The sequence below is a fragment of the Arctopsyche grandis genome, chromosome 7, assembly GCF_051622035.1.
Source record: "Arctopsyche grandis isolate Sample6627 chromosome 7, ASM5162203v2, whole genome shotgun sequence".
Taxonomy (NCBI): domain Eukaryota; kingdom Metazoa; phylum Arthropoda; class Insecta; order Trichoptera; family Hydropsychidae; genus Arctopsyche; species Arctopsyche grandis.
Window position 1 is genome coordinate 27,725,660 of NC_135361.1, and position 21,862 is coordinate 27,747,521.

Below are 21,862 nucleotides of genomic sequence, written 5' to 3' on the forward strand. Positions count from 1 at the left end.
CAGCGCAAGGATCGGTTAACTTTTTTTATTAGGCTCGAAATTTTAAATTTCTTATTATTTAAATTTCTTATTATTTATTTAAATTTTTAATTTTAAATTTTTTTTTATTAGTTTCAACATTTACGTGGGCCCTTTTGCCGGGCCCATTTCCAACCTCAAGATTATGTATATACCAATATCTATGTAACGACTACCTACTGAAATAAAAATGGGAATAAACGAATTTCTGTGAATAATATAAACTGAATTGCTTAAATCAATTTTGATAGGACAATTCATTATCAACCAGCGATTTAAATTTACTTCATACTTTCAAAATAGCATTTGATTATACATACTTCGACGATATAGTAAGATTTAAATACACAATTTTAAATAGTGGAAGAAAAATCCGGTAAACTGCCAACAGGAGTAAAATGTCACTTTCAATCAACGGGTGTTCACGAAATTTTATATATCAAGCATTAGGTTTATTATTATAGATATGAAATGTCAGTTCAATACGTCGAAAAGTTTCCGAGAAAAAAATAAAAATACCTCGATCTTATAGGGTAAAAGTACTACTTCCGGTTGAGATAAAAATAATTTTATATATACGAATACATATATAAAATAATAAAAAGATACAGAAACACACACTCAGACACACAGAGCCGCATTTTTCTATATTATGTAAACGTGATCAGTAGAGGTAGGATAGTCACAGTGCTATCCATTGTTCCATTGTTGTAAATCCTTTGTAAAAAAGGTTCGGCAAACCTTTAACAATGCATTTACAACCTTTGAACAATACGCGGCACCTTCTGGGTCCGGTGACTAGTGATCAGTGATCGATTCTGAGTTCGAATTTTCGCTTGTTGTTATTACGTACATATGTACATAGGTAAAGTGAAAAGACAATCGGTAGAAATTAAGTTAATTGATAGTTTTTTAGTGACTCAGTTTGATGGTCTATTTATTTTGTTGACCATGTGAAGATTTTTGGAAAAAATTTTTCGCCTGCGGCGCTTTTTACATAATATTTTTTTATATTGATTTTTTCAAAAATTAGTTATAAAATATGAAAAAAATAAGGGTATTTTTGAAAAAATATTATATAAAAAGCTAAAATTTTCATATTTTATAACTCAATAGGGGGTATGCAAAGAATATTTTCCATTTTTATTCCGATATAAAAAAGATTTTTTAAAAAAATATTCAATTTTGCATTCTTACCTAGGACAAGGGTTAAAACTAAATATACAATGTAATTTATGGATCTATGGGCTTTTGCCATTTTTCTTGTACCTAAATTTGTTTATTCCATTTTTTAAAATTCCATTTATTTTTTACCCTTGATTTTTAGCGTGATGGAAAGAAGACAATTTTGTTATATGGGGGGGAGGGGGGACAAATTTTTGTAACCCCGGGGGCCCCCTTTGACTCCTGGCATGCACTGATTTCAGTCCCAGTCCGCCACTGCATATACATATGTATATAATATATCGTGTCCATGGAGTATAACGGTTCCGAATTGAGGCTTTGTATTTGAAATTCGTGTGCTTTTCTTCATTTCAAGAAATGTCTAGTAATACATTAAATGTAATGTTTCGCGTTTAGCAATATTTAAAAATAATGGTGGTCTTTAAGTTGTTTTTGCCTTTCCGAGATTCTAGACATATCGAATTAAAAATAGTGATAAAAAAATAATTTTTAGAATAAAATAAATAAATAAATATCTTTCAGTCGTTGACTAATATAAGTATTTTTACTTTATCTATGTCCGTAGTAACAATAGATGAAGTTTTGTGATCATGCGAAAATTCGAACTCGAGATTTTGACTGATTCGAACTCAGAATCGATCACTGATCACGTTTTCATGATCTAGAAAAAATGTGTGTGTGTCTGTGTATTTTGGGGATTTTTTGAACACCGTTAGTCTTATCGAACTGAAACTTAGTATCTATTACTGAAATTCTTATCAACACGATTTTTTCAAATTTTTTAGTTGACCGGAAATGGTACCTCCCCTTATAGGTGTCCTCTTTTTTTTAAGTTTGAATTCAATTATCTCCCTAACCGCTAACTGGATCTGATTGACTATCTTCGATCACTGATCACGTTTTCATGATCTAGAAAAAATGTGTGTGTGTGTGTGTCTGTGTGTGTGTGTATTTTGGGGATATTTTTAACACCGTTAGTCCTATCGAAATGAAACTTAGTATCGGTTAATGAAATTCTTATCGACACGTCGTAATTTTTTTTTTAATTTTAAGTTGACCGGAAATGGTACCTCCCCTTATAGGTGTCCTCTTTTTTTTTAAGTTTTTGAATTCAATTATCTCCCAAACCGCTAACTGAATCGGACTGAAATTTTTTTACATGTAATAGAAATAATAATTTTTATAACTTTATATTTTTTAAATATTTCTATCTGAACCGAAAGTTGGTTTTTTATGTTTTTCTCAGAAACCTTTTGGTTCATTGAACTGAAATTTCATATCTAAAAGTTTAAGCTTAATACCAAGTTATATATAAAATTTAGTAAGTATCTGTCAACCGGAAGTGGCAGTTTACTCTTGTTCGATTTTTCTTCCACTATTTTTTTCGACCCCTTAATCATGTGTGTTCGTCACAAAAAAATTCAATTATAATTCTTGTAGCAATGTGATGAAAATAAAAAAAATTATTAAATTTTATAAACCGGAAGTGGGATTTTTTTCACTTGGAAAGGTCAAAAATGTTGTGCCCACTACTCTGTCCACACCCCTGAACGTATTAAGCTGAAAATTTATATTTCTATCCTTTATGTACTAACTTAGAGCTGGTAGGGTTTTGGTCAGAATTCGTAAACCGGAAGTAGTATTTTTTTTTTTTTAAATATTTCATTATTTTATTTTGACCTTTTAAATTGTTTTAAGCTTCTTGATATTTATTGTGTATAATAAAAATAGTGATTTTAAATAAAAATAAAAAAAAATTACTTAATTTAATGAACCGGAAGTGGGATTTTTTTCCTCGTAGAAAGGTCAAAAATGTTGTGCCCACTACTCTGTCCACACCCCTGAACGTATTAAGCTGAAAATTTATATTTCTATCCATTATGTACTAACTTAGAGCTGGTAGGGTTTTGGTTAGAATTTGTAAACCGGAAGTAGTATTTTTTTTTAAAACAATATTTCATTATTTTATTTTGACCTTTAAAATTATTTTTATTTTCTTGATATTTAATGAGTGATTTAATGACTGATAGTGATTTTTAATAATAAAAAAAAATTTGAACAAAATCTGACAACCGGAAGTAGAACTTTTGTTTTGTGCAAGTTTCCATACATTTGCGCTCAATTTGTATCGCTATCATAGTCATCAGTTCAATATCGAATTTTGTTTTGTAACCTTTTTATATTCCTCAAATACATAGATAAAGTCATGGGTTGGTCACACCCAAATTTTTTTTTGATCTTTCGATTTAAGATCTTTCGATTTTCGATCTTTGCCTTACGATATTTGTGTTTTCTGTAATTTAACATTCTGTCTAGTCACGTAGACCTAAACAAACTATACAATGTATTCATGAACGAACGAAATGTACATTTGGACTGTAACTTATACAATGAAAAACAAGGTTGCTGCTTTGGAAGTATTCAAAAATCAAATAATAATAATTTTAAAAATAATTTTATTTCATTTAAATAATAAAACTTTCATACGTATGCTCAAGTATACTTAATAATGGAATAATTAATTATTATCGTTATTTTAGGCCACTCAATCCGGCCACACAAAATCTTCTGTACTAGATATTTTATCTTTGATTACTACAGTTTCGTCCGAATTAGGCCAGACCACACTTTCGATCCAAGGGACGAAAGCTGAAACTCTCGTATAAACGGCCGGCATGTTGACAATTCCACAACTTCTTCCGACAGAAGTAATTCCGATGACAGTGTAAGTGCAATGTACTCCATAATTGTATATTTGAAGAGGACCACCAGCATCTCCCTAAAGGTGATTATCAATTTTAGTTCAGTGCAAACGAAATCAATATTTTTATATTTGCCTCATTAATAGAACAAACATCTAAACAGATTTTTCTATCTGGGGAAAATACAATACCTGACAAGTATCTTTCGCTTCTGTTTTTCCACCATAACATATTTGGGTGTCATTTCTGATTCCATTAATTGATTTTCGCTCAGGACGATATACCTGGCTGCATTCCTCATATGAGAACTTATCTAAAGTAACCTGAAATCATTTTTGGAAAAATAAAAATGACATGCCCCTAATGACCATATATGATGAAAACTACAATTGATTCAATTTTTAATTTCATAATGGTAGTTCTTTAGTAAGATATACTACAATCTACGAATTCAATAATACAGATACTACCTACCCAATCTATGGATAAACATAGATGATAAAGATCTCCGAGTCATTGCAAATTTATACTGTCATTAAAAATCACTGTGAAATGAAAAAATGAGTGAACGACAAAATAATAGAAAACTTTTAAACCCAAAAGGTAATACAATAGAGTTTCACTAGGATACATACTATCCCCAATGTTCTTAAATTCCTATTCCGAAAAAATATTTGAAGAAGCATTGTCAGGAACCTAAGAGGGAATCAAAGTAAACGAACATAGTCTTGCTATTTTGATAAAAAATCTGAGTTTTGCAGATGACACCATAATCACGGCGGACATTTGAGATGAATTGCAGGTGTGACCGAGTCATGCAATAGAATTAAATATAAAAAAATGGGTGACCGTGAAAAAGTCGAAATGAAAAAGTCTAAAATATTAATTTATCATGCATACATATGAAAAACGGTTAGTATATATATCAGTGGCGTGCGGTAAAAGTCTCTCTCCCCCCCATCGTACATCCTCACTTAATTTGCGCGAACAGGATAAAACCGGAACAACAGGAACAGGCTTTTCCTCCCGTATCCTGCGCGCGCACATTAAACAAGGCTGTGTGACAAAAAGAGAGATAATTTCACCGCATGCCACTGATATACTCGTATATTATATATACATAGTACCGTTTACCATGCACCCTTTTTTTACTTTATCTATGTACGTACAATAGATGAAGTTTTGTGATCATGCGAAAATTCGAACTCGAGATTTTGACTGATTCGAACTCGATCAATGATCACGTTTTCATGATCTAGAAAAAATGTGTGTGTGTGTGTGTGTATTTTGGGGATATTTTTAACACCGTTAGTCCTATCGAAATGAAACTTAGTATCGGTTAATGAAATTCTTATCGACACGTCGTAATTTTTTTTCAAATTTTTAAGTTGACCGGAAATGGTACCTCCCCTTATAGGTGTCCTCTTTTTTTAAGTTTTTGAATTCAAATTTCTCCCAAACCACTAACTGAATCAGACTGAATTTTTTTTAAATATGATAGAAATAATAATTTTTATAACCTTATATTTTTTAAATATTTCTATCTGAACCGGAAGTAGTACTTTTACTCCAGAGAATCGAGGTTTTTTATGTTTTTCTCAAAAACTTTTTGGTTTATTGAACTGAAATTTCATATCTAGAAGTTTAAGCTTAATACCAAGTTATTTATAAAATTTAGTAAGCATCTGTCAACCGGAAGTGGCAGTTTACTCTTGTTCGTTTTTTATTCCACTATTTTTTTCGACCCCTTAAACATGTGTGTTCGTCACAAAAAAATTCAAGTATAATTCTTGTAGCAAAGTGATGAAAATAAAAAAAAATTATTAAATTTTATAAACCGGAAGTGTGATTTTTTTCCTCGTAGAAAGGTCAAAAATGTTGTGCCCACTACTCTGTCCACACCCCTGAACGTATTAAGCTGAAAATTTACATTTATATCTTTTATGTACTAACTTAGAGCTGGTAGGCTTTTGGTCAGAATTTGTAAACCGGAAGTAGTATTTTTTTTTAAAACAATATGTCATTATTTTATTTTGACCTGTAAAATTATTTTTATTTTCTTGATATTTAATGAGTATAATACTGATAGTGATTTTTAGTAATAAAAAAAATTTGAACAAAATCTGACAACCGGAAGTAGAACTTTTGTTTTGTGCAAGTTTCCATACATTTGCGCTCAATTTGTATCGCTATCATAGTCATCAGTTCAATATCGAATTTTGTTTTGTAACCTTCTTATATTCCTCAAATATATGGATAAAGTCAGGGGTTGGTCACACCCGAATTTTTTTTTTTTTTGATCTTTCGACTTGAGATCTTTCGATTTTCTATCTTTACCTTCCGATATTTGCTTTTTCGACCTTTTCACTTTCGGTCCCGTGAGGTAGACCCAAAAAAATACACGAATATCTGCAAATACCCATCTGATGGATTGACATGCGAATTTGAAGGAATGCTTTTGGAGAGCGTCAACAAGATGATATATCTGGAGTTATGCTTTAGACTTTAGTAGACAGGTTAGGTCACACGATTGAGATCAAATGTGGAATAGTGAAAGCCAAGCCGTCTTTTATTTGGCTAAAAAGGTTATATGTAGCCTTGAATTATCCCCAAAAATCCTTGTGTTCTCAGTTCTCTTATGGTGGAAGCGTAGATCCTAGCAGAAGCAACGATGAAAAATGTATGTAAAAATATAAATATTCGATATTTGGATCTACGCATAGGTGAATGCTATGTCTAAGATAGACAGACAATATCACAAGCGAATGAAAAAAAATTATATAACTTCGTATTAAATTAAAACTTCTAGATATGAATTTTCAGTTCAGTAAAAAATAGAAAAAACATTAAAAAAAACCTTGATTCTCTAGAGCAGCGGTTTCCAAACTGGGAGGCGCGCCTCCCAGGGGAGGCGCCAAAACTTTTTAATAAAAAAATAATTTTCATACCATAGTATCTACAAATAAATAATACTTCATATCGTAGCTTAACAGAAAAAATTCAATGCATGAATGTTTATTTTTATTTTTCTTTCATTTTTTTATATACATTTAATTCCTTTAAATAATCATCCGGAGAGGAAGATTTTAAAAATCGCGCCTTTGCATACGCTCAGTTATAGTTCAATAATATATTAAAAGATATATTATTTTGTAAACCCATTTGAAATTTTTAATAGACAGTTTTTTTGAAGAAAACGACATAAAAACTCAATCAATGTCCGGACACAAAGCAGGTCTTCAAGCATTGGTCAAAAAGAAAGGAATCCCGGGATTCCCGGGATCCCGGGACATTTTTTTTTTCAATTTAATGTAGTTTTTATTAATAAAAAAATATTTATTTATTTAAAAAACAATACATAATACATATATCTATTAACTCGAAAAAATGTAATTATAACAGAAAACTTATTTAAACTAGCTTCTTAAGAATGCTGAAATATTTAAATGAGAATCCGAAATCTAATTCTAGATTCGGTACAAAAATTTTCAGCAATGGAAAAAACTCTTTCAGTTTCGGTCGAAGTTGGTTTTATTGTTAAAAGGGACGAAAACATTTTTTTTAAATTATCGGTTTTTTCTCCTGTCAGCATGTACATTTTAATTTCTTTTTTAAAGTCGAGGCTATTTTTATTTACGTTATTTTGTATATTCGTCTTTAATAACTCCTTATTTAATTCTTCATTCGTCAAACACACAATTATTTCATCTTCATCCGAATCTAAAAGATTTTCTTCCATTGTGGAATCGTCAATACAAGAAGGATATACTCGCTTCATAATAGTTTCACCGTAGGATATACATTCGCATTTATTACAACATTTAAAGAATGTTTTGTTCGGTATAAAATCAGAATTATTTAATTTTTGTGTTATAAAATCAGTCTTAGGCTTCTTCTTTCTTCGATTTTAATTTTTGAGAATATTTTACGAATTTTTGTGTATTTGATTTATTATTTCCCTTCGTGCAGTCGTGAAAATGTTGTATGTTTTCAAGATTTTTTAAAATCCAATTCCCGGGATTCGAGATAAAAATTCCCGGGACACGGGACAACAAAAATTCCATGAATTCCCGGGAATGTCTGTCCCGGGTCGACCCGGGTATTATTGTGAAGTTCGCTGGCTATCTCGTGCAAAAATTATTCAAAGGGTCTTTGAAATCAAAGAAGAAAAAGCAACCTTTCTCGAAAAAAACCAACATGAAGAGGCACATTTGTGGACGTTATTGTTAAACTTGCGTATTTGGTTGAAATTTTTGGAAAATTGAGCGGTTTAAATAAATCAATGCAGGGATCACAAATACATATATCCACTTGTTCAAAAAGACAAAGTAAAAGCTTTCATTAAAAAGTTGAAGTTATGGAAATCAAATTTACAAAATAATGAGTTGGACATGTTTTCACTTTCCAAAGATTTCTGGGCCACAGCCAATATTGAAGCAAGTAAAAATCTTTTTATTGACCACTTGGATGGTTTAGTGCTGCCTTTTCCCAATTATTTCAAAGACCTTGATTTCTCAAAGTTTTTGTGAATCGGTCAAAATCTCGAGTTAGAATTTTCGCATGATCAAAAAACTTCATCTATTGTTACTACGTACATAGATAAAGTAACATCTATTGTTATTACGTACATTCATAAAGTAAAAATCACGAAAGTGACTTATTTTTTGACAATATACATAGATGGATTGGGTGTAACATATGTACATACATATGTGCTTATATGTAAATCAAATTTGTGATACTCACTTTGAGTAAAGCATCGCTTTTATTACCAAATTTGTTATCCGTTATTCCCCAGCCAGTAGCTATGGCTTTTTGATCATTTATTTGATTACCCACGTGTAGACAAGCAGGTCGGATTTTTTCACTATATTTGACCCTGAAATAATTATTTATCATTAATTTTTATATACATATTTCAATTACCAATTAACTGTATAATTTACTTTTTGTCCAATTTTAAAAGTCCTATGTCGTTGTAAATGGATGGGGCTCGGTATTCCGGGTGTATTACTCTTTCAACAACATTAAATAGATATTCGGGATACTTGTCCAAATCTTCATGAGCAAGCCATACATATTTGACGTATTCTCTGAAGTAAAATTTGTTCAACTTAAGCTTAGCAATCTAAGCGGAATACGGAAGTGAGACCACTGATAACGGTTACAGATTATCCAATCTGTTGTAGCAGTCAGATTATAATAAAACATTGATAAAGTACATACTGTCACCGAAGAGAAACATCTCTCGAGTAATCAATGGTCCCACTTATTCCTTGGCTTTAATAGAATGATCGGCATTAAAATATGTAATGTTTACTTACCTACTGTTGCGGCTAAAATGGCAGTGAGCAGTGGTCATAACCCACTGCTCACTGATCAGTGTACCTCCGCAAAGATTCCATTCAATTCCATTCTTAGTTTCATTGTCATAACCTAATTGAGCTTGGTGTGGAAATTCATTAGGTGTGGTAGCAGTACCTCCAATTATTAACTCCACGCCTGTATGCTGGCATGTGTCCATTCTGATTTTTAAGGCATTCGAACTTGGATCGAGTGACACACATGGAAACACCGACTCAGCCAAATCAATACATTCTTGGACAAAGCGGACATTTTAAGTTATTCGAAGGTGGATCTTTACTAATATTTAATTTTGTTTTCATTCGTTACTTACTATCCCATGCCTTTTGACCGGTTCTGCTGACGGTGATAGCATCTTTTGGAAAGTCGCATTCTTTGTGCGTTAAAGACACAGCTGATTTTGCTGGAGTTGTATTTTTAATTGGGTCATCATTAGGACAGCACACTACTGATTGCGAACCAGAAGAACTGCAAATCTGAAAGAGAATAACATCTTTTTACGTCTCGTGTAGTCGAATGTGGTGTGGAGTGATTATTTACATATTATATAATATGAATGCGCACTAATAACTCACTCATTCTTCATTTCCATTTATGTACATACATTTATCAGGGCTGTGAAATTAAAGTTCGAGTCGTAAAAAAACGTGATATATAAAAAATTTTTTTTAAAAAACTAACCTCTTCTATATTTTGTTTATAAAATTAAGACAATAGATATATAAAAAATAAATGCATATAAAAAAACCTAATTGAGAAATCATTAATTCTCTCCGTAAACTTTGATCATGAGTATGGCAAAGTGCTCAATCTGCCATAGGGAGAGAGGGGCGAAAAGGGAAAAAAACTATCAGAAAAGTGTGGACAAATACGACAGTGTGGACGATAGACGTCACCGTGAACGAAGATGCAGTATTTTCAAACATTACGATTATTTTTCACCATCGTAATGGCTCACTTATATTGATGACCAAACCGAGCAAAATGGAAAAGTTTGAAAACGATTGGATAAGAACACAAACTTCGTCACACGACAAAATCGATTACGAACTAAAGCGGGCTCTTCACTCGCATCGTTTGCGGCTGCGAACACCGTGTGTGTGAGTCAGAATGTGAGTGTGTGCGTTTCGCGCGTTGATTTCGTGCGTTATTGCGTTCCCCGGTTTTTGTCCCGCGAGAGAGGGTTCCCGAACGTTCACGAACGCATCCAACGCGCGTTCGCGAGTTGGATGCGTTCGAGACCCGGTACCGAGTTGCTGGGTGTCTCTGAAACACACTTCAAATGAGCGTCTCTTGGTGTAGAAGTCAGGAGCTAAAACTTATTGAATGTGTACAAGAAGAGCCAATAATATGGCAGGTCAAACATAAGCACCATAAAAAAATATATGGTCCATGATTCTTGGAAGCGAGTGGGCGCGATTATGGGCATTTCGTCAGAGGGATGCAAGAAAAAAAAGGAGTCCGATGTCCAGCTGTAGGACATATAGAAAAAAAGTAAAAGACTCCATCCACAGTGGTGCAGGCTCAGGTACACTTTATAAACCTACTAGTGTTGGGCCCGTTGATTTCAACGGTCCCAACTTTGATTTGGTTTTGAAAAGGAATTGAAACTCGAATAAAAATAAAGTTAAAGATATTGAATCGACTGGTTTCGGAAAGAAATTGATGCACGAATTAGAAATTACGAAGTGATTACGAATTACGTTTTGTGCATCGCCGACGCCTCGACGCCTTTACCCCCAGCGCCCCCGGCGCCTCCGACGTTCCGGGGCATTCGCCCCCAGCGCCCCTGACGCCATTATCTTTATAACAATTTTATGCGTTGGCTAGAAAAAACGTTCAAGTTGGAGTTGGAGTTTGAAGTCCGATTCGGAGTCGAATCTTAAAATAAAATTGTAAAATAGAGTCGGAATCGGTTAAATTTTAAAGCGACTCCGACATTTTAAAGCCCTGATATATATGTAAAATCTCATAAAAATTTCCTCATACATACATATTAGATGTGAAACTTAATAAAAAAAATGTACCGTTGGATTTATTCCATTTTTATTTAACTGTTCTTGGGCTTTTTTACATTCGCTTAAATACTTACATACACCAGGAGTGCCATCGAGTAGAGAACAATCGCTACCTGAAATTTAAAAAATCCAATGTAGGTGCATAAATTGAAGAAAATTTCACAATCACATTAATATATATTCACGAAAACTAGACTGAAGGTTTTGTAGATTATTTTTCAAAAAGATTAAAAAGGGTTTCGACCTTGCCAAAATTCATTCTGCAGGTTAAATTACATTTGAAACTGGTGAAATTTTGATATCACGTGTATTTGAAAGTCTAATTATAACATTCTAAGGTATTTAGCTTACTAGTATTTTTTTTTAGATATCAAAACGTTGATTTACTTCAAAATATTACCTATCATTATGGTAATTTTAATAATTAAAAAAAAAAAACAAAGTTTTAGATGATGAAGTACATTGAACATACTAAGATATTATAAAATTCTGTTAATTGTGAATAGCATTTACAGTTGGATATAGATCTTTGTCATCACACATTTTATTGAATTCCTGTACGTTTTGTTTAGTTAACCGCTTAGCTGCCCAAAGCGCCTTAAGGCGCAAACAGCCGTATCTATTATACGCTCAGCGCGTCGGCTGGGCGTCTAAGCGGTTAAAAAAATCGTTTTTGAACATATGAATGAAATATTATGTCCCATTATCATTTCGCCGTAGTCCCATTATCATGTCACGTATTCATTTTGTCGGGGAACCGTTTTTCTTCGATATAATAGAAAACACGTCAAAAATACCAGTTGGGAAACATAACACGAAATTTGAAAATACCCAATACATCTAGTTACGGGTTTTTATAAAAAAACAATTTCCAGATTTACTTTGCAACTCATTAACAATGAAATCCGCATGACTTTGAACACTGGTTACAGCTGTATAGGTGTTAGTTTGACAAGTAGTTCTCTGGGCATCGAGGATTCCAACACTGACCACGCCCATGAGATACCACCGGGGAATTCCCTTATCTGGGACTCTTACAAGTATTCCACCACCGCTATCTCCGTTGCAGATTGTCATATCTGTAAAACGTCACATATGTATGTACATATTTGAATTATTAATTCATATGCCTATTCGATTTATTCTGACCTACACCCAGCGCAAATCGAAGCTTATCAGTAGAGGTAGGATAGTCACAGTGCTATCCATTGTTCGGCAAACCTTTAACAATGCATTTACAACCTTTGAACAATACACGGCCCCCTCAGGCTCCGGTGACTACTTATCAGTCACAAATTTTACCAGAATGGCCCATTTTTTGCCCTATTGGGTCTCACTTTCTGGCAATTTTGTTTTTATACTTTTACAGTTGTTTTCAACATACCTTAACGTATTGTTGCCAAAAAGTTTTAAAGTCAGTTTCCCCCAGACTTTCAAGTAGTGCGTGTTTTTTTTTAGTGTTGTGAGCGTTGAGCGTAAAATATGAATTTTTGTCCATCGCCGAGAAATCAAAAATTGTCACTTTCTGGGAGGAAAATTATTCTTTTGCGGAAATTTATCGACGAACGGGGACACATTCTACCTACAATAACTGTATTTTTTAAGAAGTATAAAAAAACAATGGACATAACACCTGTCGAAAGAGGAAAAATGGCAAAAAACTGACTTCTCGAGACGAACGGATTTTAAGGAGAATTTTACTTCAAAACAATGTCAAAACTGCGTCAGAAATTAGGTCTGAGTTCGTTGAAGTTGGAAAAAATATTAAGACTTAGAACAGTTCAATATAAACTAAATGAACTTGCTCTATTTTAACGGCGCCGTGCAAAAAAAAACCCTCCTCACGAAGAAAATGAAGGATACTCGTCTTTGGTGGGCCAAAGAGAAGAAAAATTGGACAGTTCAAGATTGGGAGACGACTACTTTCTCAGATGAATCCAAATTCAACCTGATTGGATCAGATGGGATTGCGCTAGTACGACGAAAATGAGGCGAACGCTATAAAGAATCGTGCTAAGCGCTGACTGTTTAACATTCGCCATGGTATGGTATTGGGGGCCATCACACGGTATGATGTTGGGTCAATCATTAAACTAGATGGGATAGTCAACTCACAGGAGTATAAAAAAATCATCGATAAAAGCATTATTCCTACGTTAGAAGGCTTACCGGAAATGGTTAAGGATCTTGTCTTTCACGATGATTCAGCACCGGCGCATCGTTCAAAATTTCATAGTATTCAAATTGTTTTCACAATTAATTTTAATTATTTTTAATGCATTGGTATATCACCATTTGCTTTTTTTTTAAATATCGATCAAGATAAAGATAGTTTAGGTATAAACTCTATTGAATGGCCAGGAAATAGCTCGGATCTAAATATAATCAAAAATATGTGAAGCAAAATAGGCAAAAAAATTGGCGATAAGAAACCAAAAACGATAAAATAATTAAAATACATTATTTATGATGTATGCTACAGTGAAATTAGTGATGAATTATTAAAAAAATAATATGAATCACTACTTAAACGAATAAAACTATTTATTAAAAACAAAGGGGGTCCCATTAAATATTAAAATAAAAAAACATTTTTATTTGTATTCCCTACTATTATTTGAAGTCCCCTTGATATGTTGAAAAGCTTGAAAAAGAAAAAAAATCCGTTTTTATCGATTTTTTGATTTATGAAATCTACTCCAGGTATAAAAATAATGTTCATTTTTACTCCAAATTTACAATGATTCCCCTCATAATGTTATCTATTGACGAAATCGCTTTTTTTTAACTGCATATTGATGAAGAGGAGTTGTAGAAAGTAATACGAAAACTGTTATTTTAAATTCCTTTCCTAGTCTTTTAAAATATATCGTTATTTGCATGTGATGCAACTGATAAGCTTCGCTTTGCGCTGAGTGTATGTATGTAAACAGTTTAACAGTCGTCATCTTAGAGATTTTAGATTAGTAAGAGGTTTTTTTTAATTTTTCATACGTATTATGTACATATGTTTATTTATAGAATGAGTTATGTTAAACTGTCTCGATCAGTCCCAAGCTTACTTCTGACTCCCTTCACACAGAATTTGGTGGCACTCACAAATTTGGTGAACTCTCTTGGAACCTTATTTATACAATCGTTGCGATTAATGATTTGTATGTCTGCTTTCATTAACACATTCGATGAGGACAGAATATCTCCTTCTTTAGTGACACCCCAACCCACGACCTGTGGAAAATCATTATACATATTTACATCTTACATCTACTCAAACTGTACAAGTTAAACATTTAACAAAATAATCAATTACAAATGAAAAGTTGTACTTACTTTTCCTTCATTATTGTAAGAAATATAGGTTTTCAAATCTACATCGTTGACATCAAGACAAGCGGCGTGAACTTGTGGATAAAAATCAAATGGAGTCTTTACAACGACGACTGCTATATCGTCCTCCAAATTATTGTCAAATCCAAAGTAAGTGTTTGGTATTTGAACTTTTTCTATCTAAAGAAGAAAATTTATTAACTGTTTATACACAATTCAAACTAAAACTTCTTATGACAATAGCATAACGATCTGGTGTGACTGATGTGCTACGGTCTTTGTGCGAAACGACAAACTATCGAAGAAGATTGTATAGATTTCTTAATTTATTAGACTAAATTACTATTTTAATTATTTATCAATGAAAACCATTACTTTACCATTTTCCTTTGAATATAAGGGAAATCGTCTTTCTCTTTGTGGTCCCAGGCCCTGTAAAGTTTTCCAGCTGCTACGGCGTAGAAATCTTCGTATGGAGTTTGTAAAAAACAGTGTGCAGCTTTAAATACACACAAAAAACATAAATGAAAAAAAAACATCAATAATTTTTTAACCTTTCTTTATTAATATGATCATCAGACCGCTAACAACAAATTTCCTGCTGACTATTGTACCACCGCATACTTGTTCGTATACTTGATTTTTTAGCTGGTAGACACCCACATGCCAAGGGGATAATTCTCGTAATGGTACGGCTATACCTCTCTCTTTCCCACAATCTGAAAGCCAAAGATACACACATTTTTAGAATAACTATTGTAAAACAAAACACTCTTTTGTCAAATTTAATTTTGGAATCACATAAAACTTATATATTCGGTTCAATATTAAGAGGACTGAAAACCCGAAACCTCATATATATATATATATATATATATATATATATATATATATATATATATATATATATATATATATATATATATATATATATATATATATATATATATATATATATATATATATATATATATATATATATATATATGTATATATATATATATATGGAACCCTATGTGGGACTGTTAGCTGCAATATATAAGAATGCCACAGCTTCGGTTAAAATTTTTTCAGGTACAGATAGATTTAGCATAGGAAAAGGAGTAAGACAAGAAGATACAATCTCGCCCAAGTTATTCAATGCGGTGCTTGAGGGAGTTTTCAGGAACTTGGATTGGGATACAGCCGGAGTAATCATCAACGGTCGCTTTTTGAGTCACCTTCGGTTCGCAGACGATATAGTTTTAGTAGCTCGTGATTCAGCTGACCTACTTATCAGACTAACACAGCTGGACAGGGAAAGTAGAAAAGTAGGATTAAAAATTTACGTAGATAAGACTAAACTAATGTTCAATAGTTATTGCATGCCTGATAGCATCCCCTTAGATGATAAACCAGTAGAAGTAGTAAATAATTATTTATATTTAGGTCAAATAATTGACATGTCTGGTAGTAAAAATGAAGAGATAAAGAGACGTATGAAATTAGGATGGAGTGCATTTGGACGGATGAATGCTGTTTTTAAATCAAAAATGCCACTCTGCCTGAAGAAAAGGATCTTTGATCAATGCGTTTTGCCAGTGATGACGTATGGATGTGAAACTTGGACACTGAACGCCAAGATGCTAAATAAAATCCAATGCACTCAAAGAAGTATGGAACGCTGTATGCTTGGCATAACGAGGAAAGACAGAAAGCGGAACACGTGGGTGAGAAATATGACAAAGGTAGTGGACATAGTGGATAGAGTGAAGAGATTGAAATGGCAATGGGCGGGTCACGTAGCTAGGAGGATGGACGAAAGGTGGACAAAAGAAGTACTTGAATGGTACCCGAGAGAAGGCAAAAGAGTAAAAGGAAGACCGCAAGGAAGATGGGTGAACGAAATTAGGAAAATGTGCGGAATGAGATGGATGAATGTTGCGCAAAACAGAGACGAGTGGAAGCGTGTTGGAGAGGCCTTCATCCAGCAGTGGATGGCGAATGGCTGTAAATGATGATGATGATGATATGTATGTACATATGTATGTATTAACATTTGAAGTGGACGTTTTTCAAAGTAGACCATTGCCAATCAACCCTTTACTAATAAGAAGGTATCAAATTATTCTATAGCATTTTTTTATTTGAGATAATATGAAGTCTTCAAAAAACTTACCGGTAACACATTCTCTAAAAGTATTAGACCATCTTCCATTATTACAGGTCACTCCTTTCATAATCTGATTTTTGCTGAGCTTGTGTAATGGCTTACATTTTGGTTTTACAATGGAGCCATGTTCCATTACTTTGTCACAGTTAATATAGTTATTGCCTAAAGAACATGTGAAGTCTAATGTAAGCGAATAGGGAAGTTCACATTTCTCTGTAACAAATATTTAAATGAGTAAAATGAACTCTAAAATCGATGGTTCTATGATAATTCACTTTGGCTTACTGGAACATTTCATGGTACCGATCCAAGTACCATTAGCTCCACAATACAAACTCTGACTTCCAGATTTGGTGTACATATCTTCACATTCGTATGTCAGGGTAGAATACGGATTTACATTTGCACCAACGACAACAGTAGCTCCATTGATAAAATATGTACCGATAATTGTATTCGGCGGAGAAATGCACCTAAAACACCGGGGTAAAAGCGTTTTATGTGCTTCATAATGAAAAAAATTCGGGTGTGACCAACCCATGACTTTATCTATGTATTTGATGAATATAAGAAGGTTACAAAACAAAATTCGATATTGAACTGATGACTATGATAGCGATACAAATTGAGCGCAAATGTATGGAAACTTGCACAAAACAAAAGATCTACTTCCGGTAATCAGATTTTGTTCAAATTTTTTTTATTACTAAAAATCACTATCAGTATTATACTCATTAAATATCAAGAAAATAAAAATAATTTTAAAGGTCAAAATAAAATAATGAAATATTGTTTTAAAAAAAAATTCTACTTCCGGTTTACAAATTCTGACCAAAACCCTACCAGCTCTAAGTTAGTACATAAAGGATAGAAATATAAATTTTCAGCTTAATACGTTCAGGGGTGCGGACAGAGTAGTGGGCACAACATTTTTGACCTTTCTACGAGGAAAAAAATCCCACTTCCGGTTCATTAAATTAAGTAATTTTTTTTTTATTTTTACTTAAAACCACTATTTTTATTATACACAATAAATATCAAGAAGCTTAAAACAATTTAAAAGGTCAAAATAAAATAATTGAAAAATAATGAATTATTGTTTTAAAAAAAAATACTACTTCTGGTTTTCGAATTCTGACCAAAACCCTACCAGATCTAAGTTAGTACATAAAGGATAGAAATATAAATTTTCAGCTTAATACGTTCAGGGGTGTGGACAGAGTAGTGGGCACAACATTTTTGACCTTTCTACGAAGAAAAAATCCCACTTCCGGTTCAATTAATTAAGTGATTTTTTTTATTTTTACTTAAAATTACTATTTTTATTATACACAATAAATATCAAGAAGCTTAAATCAATTTAAAAGGTCAAAATAAAATAATGAAATATTGTTTTAAAAAAAAATACTACTTCCGGTTTACGAATTCTGACCAAAACCCTACCAGCTCTAAGTTAGTACATAAAGGATAGAAATATAAATTTTCAGCTTAATACGATCAGGGGTGCGGACAGAGTAGTGGGCACAACATTTTTGACCTTTCTACGAGGAAAAAAATCCCACTTCCGGTTCATTAAATTAAGTAATTTTTTTTTTATTTTTACTTAAAATCACTATTTTTATTATACACATTAAATATCAAGAAGCTTAAAACAATTTAAAAGGTCAAAATAAAATAATGAAAAAATAATGAAATATTGTTTTTAAAAAAAATACTACTTCCGGTTTACGAATTCTGACCAAAACCCTACCAGATCTAAGTTAGTACATAAAGGATAGAAATATAAATTTTCAGCTTAATACGTTCAGGGGTGTGGACAGAGTAGTGGGCACAACATTTTCAACCTTTCTAAGTGAAAAAAATCCCACTTCCGGTTTATAAAATTTAATAATTTTTTTTCAGTTTCATCAAATTGCAACAAGAATTATACTTGAATTTTTTTGTGACGAACACACATGTTTAAGGGGTCGAAAAAAATAGTGGAAGAAAAATCGAACAAGAGTAAACTGCTACTTCCGGTTGACGGATGCTAACTAAATTTTATAATTAACTTGGTATTAAACTTAAACTTCTAGATATGAAATTTCAGTTCAATAAACCAAAAGGTTTCTGAAAAAAACATAAAAAACTTCGATTCTCTAGAGTAAAAGTACTGCTTCCGGTTCAGATAGAAATATTTAAAAAATATGAGGTTATAAAAATTATTATTTGTATTATATTTAAAAAAAATTCAGTCCGATTCAATTAGTGGTTTGGGAGATAATTGAATTCAAAAACTTAAAAAAAGAGGACACCTATAAGGCGAGGTACCATTTCCGGTCAACTTAAAAATTTGAAAAAAATTTACGTCGTGTCGATAAGAATTTCAGTAACCGATACTAAGTTTCAGTTCGATAGGACTAACGGTGTTAAAAATATCCCCAAAATACACACCCACACAGACACACACACACACACACACACATTTTTTCTAGATCATGAAAACGTGATCAGTGATCGATTCTGAGTTCGAATCAGTCAAAATCTCGAGTTCGAATTTTCGCATGATCACAAAACTTCATCTATTGTTACTACGTACATAGATAAAGTAAAAAGGATTCAAATTACTCTGTTTCCATGAAAGAATCTCGTAATTCAATTTTTTTTTAAACAAAACATGATAGAAAATTCATATGTTCATATATACATATGTATAACATAATCATACATAACAAGATAATTTTGTATGCAATAAAAATAGTATGATTAACCTGAATATATAAACTTACCCCTGAGCTAGAACACTACTCATATCTGAAAAAATCAATATTTTGAGTTATTATGGGAAATCGAGCTGTAAAAGTGAGGTGATAAGCTTATATCGAGAAGCTATGTAAATATGTCTGTCGTCATTATGCATTTTCGTTATAAATTAAATCAATAAATGCTAGTCAGCAAAAAAGTAAAACCAACTTGGCAAGATTATCAATATCCAATTCCATCTCATCCAAGTAAGCATAGCTGAACACTTTTACGACTTAAGTCGGTCGTCTCCAGTCGAATTCTAAAGCTATCAACTTTTTTTTATGTAATTGAATTATACTCGATAAGACCCTGTTGACGACCTCGTCGCTCGATACGAATAATTTATCAATGTGATACAACTAAATGAATAATAATCCAAACTCCTCCATTTTTTTCCCAAATAGCATCAATGAGTCCATTTACGACAAGCAGAAAAAAATAATAGGACACACACAGTTAGATTATATGTTACACGTGGCTTTGGAACAAGAGATGCCCTTTTCAATGCAGGTTCTCATACAGAGATGCCGAGGTGTCAACAAGAATGCACATATATTACAGTGATTTCATACTAGCAGTGAAAATATACTTTAACTGCCACTTTGAGGATTTCATATTCCGAATACACGTTCGATGACTCACTGAATCTGCCATCTTGAATATTAGATGCTCTCTACCCCAAATAACACGTTGTAATGGTTCAATATCCAATTTTTATTGGAATGATTCCTTACTTTTCTTACTTCTTTGACTCTTTCAATCAAATCTTTATATTTTAGAGTGTTCATCAGAACGGAGTTTTTCGTCGTTATTTTCATTGGAGTGTTGTTTGAAGAATTCTAAAAAATATTTAAATACGTCATACAAATTGGCGTTATATGTGATATGCTTTATTCGACTGGGGAATACAGAATCAGTGTAACATATATACATATATACATATATAACATATATATATATATATATATATATATATATATATATATATAAATATATATATATATATATATATATATATATATATATATATATATATATATATATATATATAAATATATATATATATATATATATATATATATATATATATATATATATATATATATATATATATATATATATATATATATAATGATTATGTTTAAATTATTTTAAAGAAGCATTTGACAGTGAAATACATCAGAAAACCTCTCATATACTTAAAAAGGTGTCGCAACAAAATGTCTACGGGGCAAACGTGTAACGACACAATGTCTACGAAAAAATAGATACGGACAAGATGTTTACGTGACTAGATGGTTTCGGACAAAATGGTAACGTGACATAATGTTAACGGAAAAAATGATCTTGTATGAGACTTGTGTAAATTTAAATAAAAAAAAACTATTCAAATAAATTTAATAAAATGTTTACTATTAGATTGGCCATGGTTAAGTAGTTTATATTACAAATACCGAACGAAGCCGGGTAAATACACTAGTATAGTATATGTATGTATATAGTATGTATGTACATATGTACATACGGGTCTACGTGACGAGACAGAATGTTAAATTACAGAAAACGCAAATATCGGAAGGCAAAGATCGAAAATCGAAAGATCTTAAGTCGAAAGATCAAAAAAAAATGATGCATGGTAAACGGTACATACTCACTTAATTTGCGCGAGCAGGATACAACAGAAACAAGAGGAACAGGCTTTTCCTCCTGTATTAATGTGCGTTTACCATGCATCATTTTTACTTTATCTATGTACGTAGTAACAATAGATGAAGTTTTGTGATCATGCGAAAATTCGAACTCGAGATTTTGACTGATTCGAACTCAGAATCGATTACTGATCACGTTTTAATGATCTAGAAAAAATGTGTGTGTGTCTGTGTGTGTGTCTGTGTGTGTGTGTCTGTGTACTTTGGGGATTTTTTCAACACCGTTAGTCCTATCGAACCGAAACTTAGTATCGGTTAATGAAATTCTTATAGACACTACGTAAATTTTTTTCAATTTTTTAAGTTGACCGGAAATGGTACCTCCCTTTATAGGTGTCCTCTTTTTTTTAAGTTTTTGAATTCGATTTTCTCCCAAACTACTAACTGAATCGGACTGAATTTTTTTACATGTACTAGAAATAATAATTTTTATAATTTTATATTTTTTAAATATTTTTATCTGAACCGGAAGTAGTACTTTTACTCTAGAGAATCGAGGTTTTTTATGTTTTTCTCAATAGCCTTTTGATTATTCGAACTGAAATTTCATATCGATCAGTTTAAGCTCAATACCAAGTTATGTATAAAATTTGGTAAGCGTCC

General features: G+C 32.2%; 1 protein-coding gene across 1 annotated transcript; it reads right to left on the bottom strand.

Annotated features, from left to right (window-relative positions):
- Positions 1–3,641: 3,641 nt before the first annotated feature.
- LOC143914467 (transmembrane protease serine 9-like) lies at positions 3,642–19,902 on the bottom strand. The gene is made up of 16 exons (XM_077434695.1): positions 19,719–19,902; positions 19,535–19,559; positions 17,052–17,239; positions 16,773–16,979; positions 15,196–15,333; positions 14,995–15,113; positions 14,618–14,794; positions 14,350–14,515; positions 12,169–12,366; positions 11,297–11,400; positions 9,583–9,745; positions 9,230–9,503; positions 8,852–8,998; positions 8,652–8,784; positions 4,097–4,228; positions 3,642–3,982 (listed from the first exon to the last, which is right to left on the bottom strand). Exons 1-16 carry the CDS (start codon positions 19,762–19,764, stop codon positions 3,749–3,751), a joined length of 2,451 nt encoding a protein of 816 aa, XP_077290821.1. The 5' UTR covers positions 19,765–19,902; the 3' UTR covers positions 3,642–3,748.
- Positions 19,903–21,862: the final 1,960 nt, after the last annotated feature.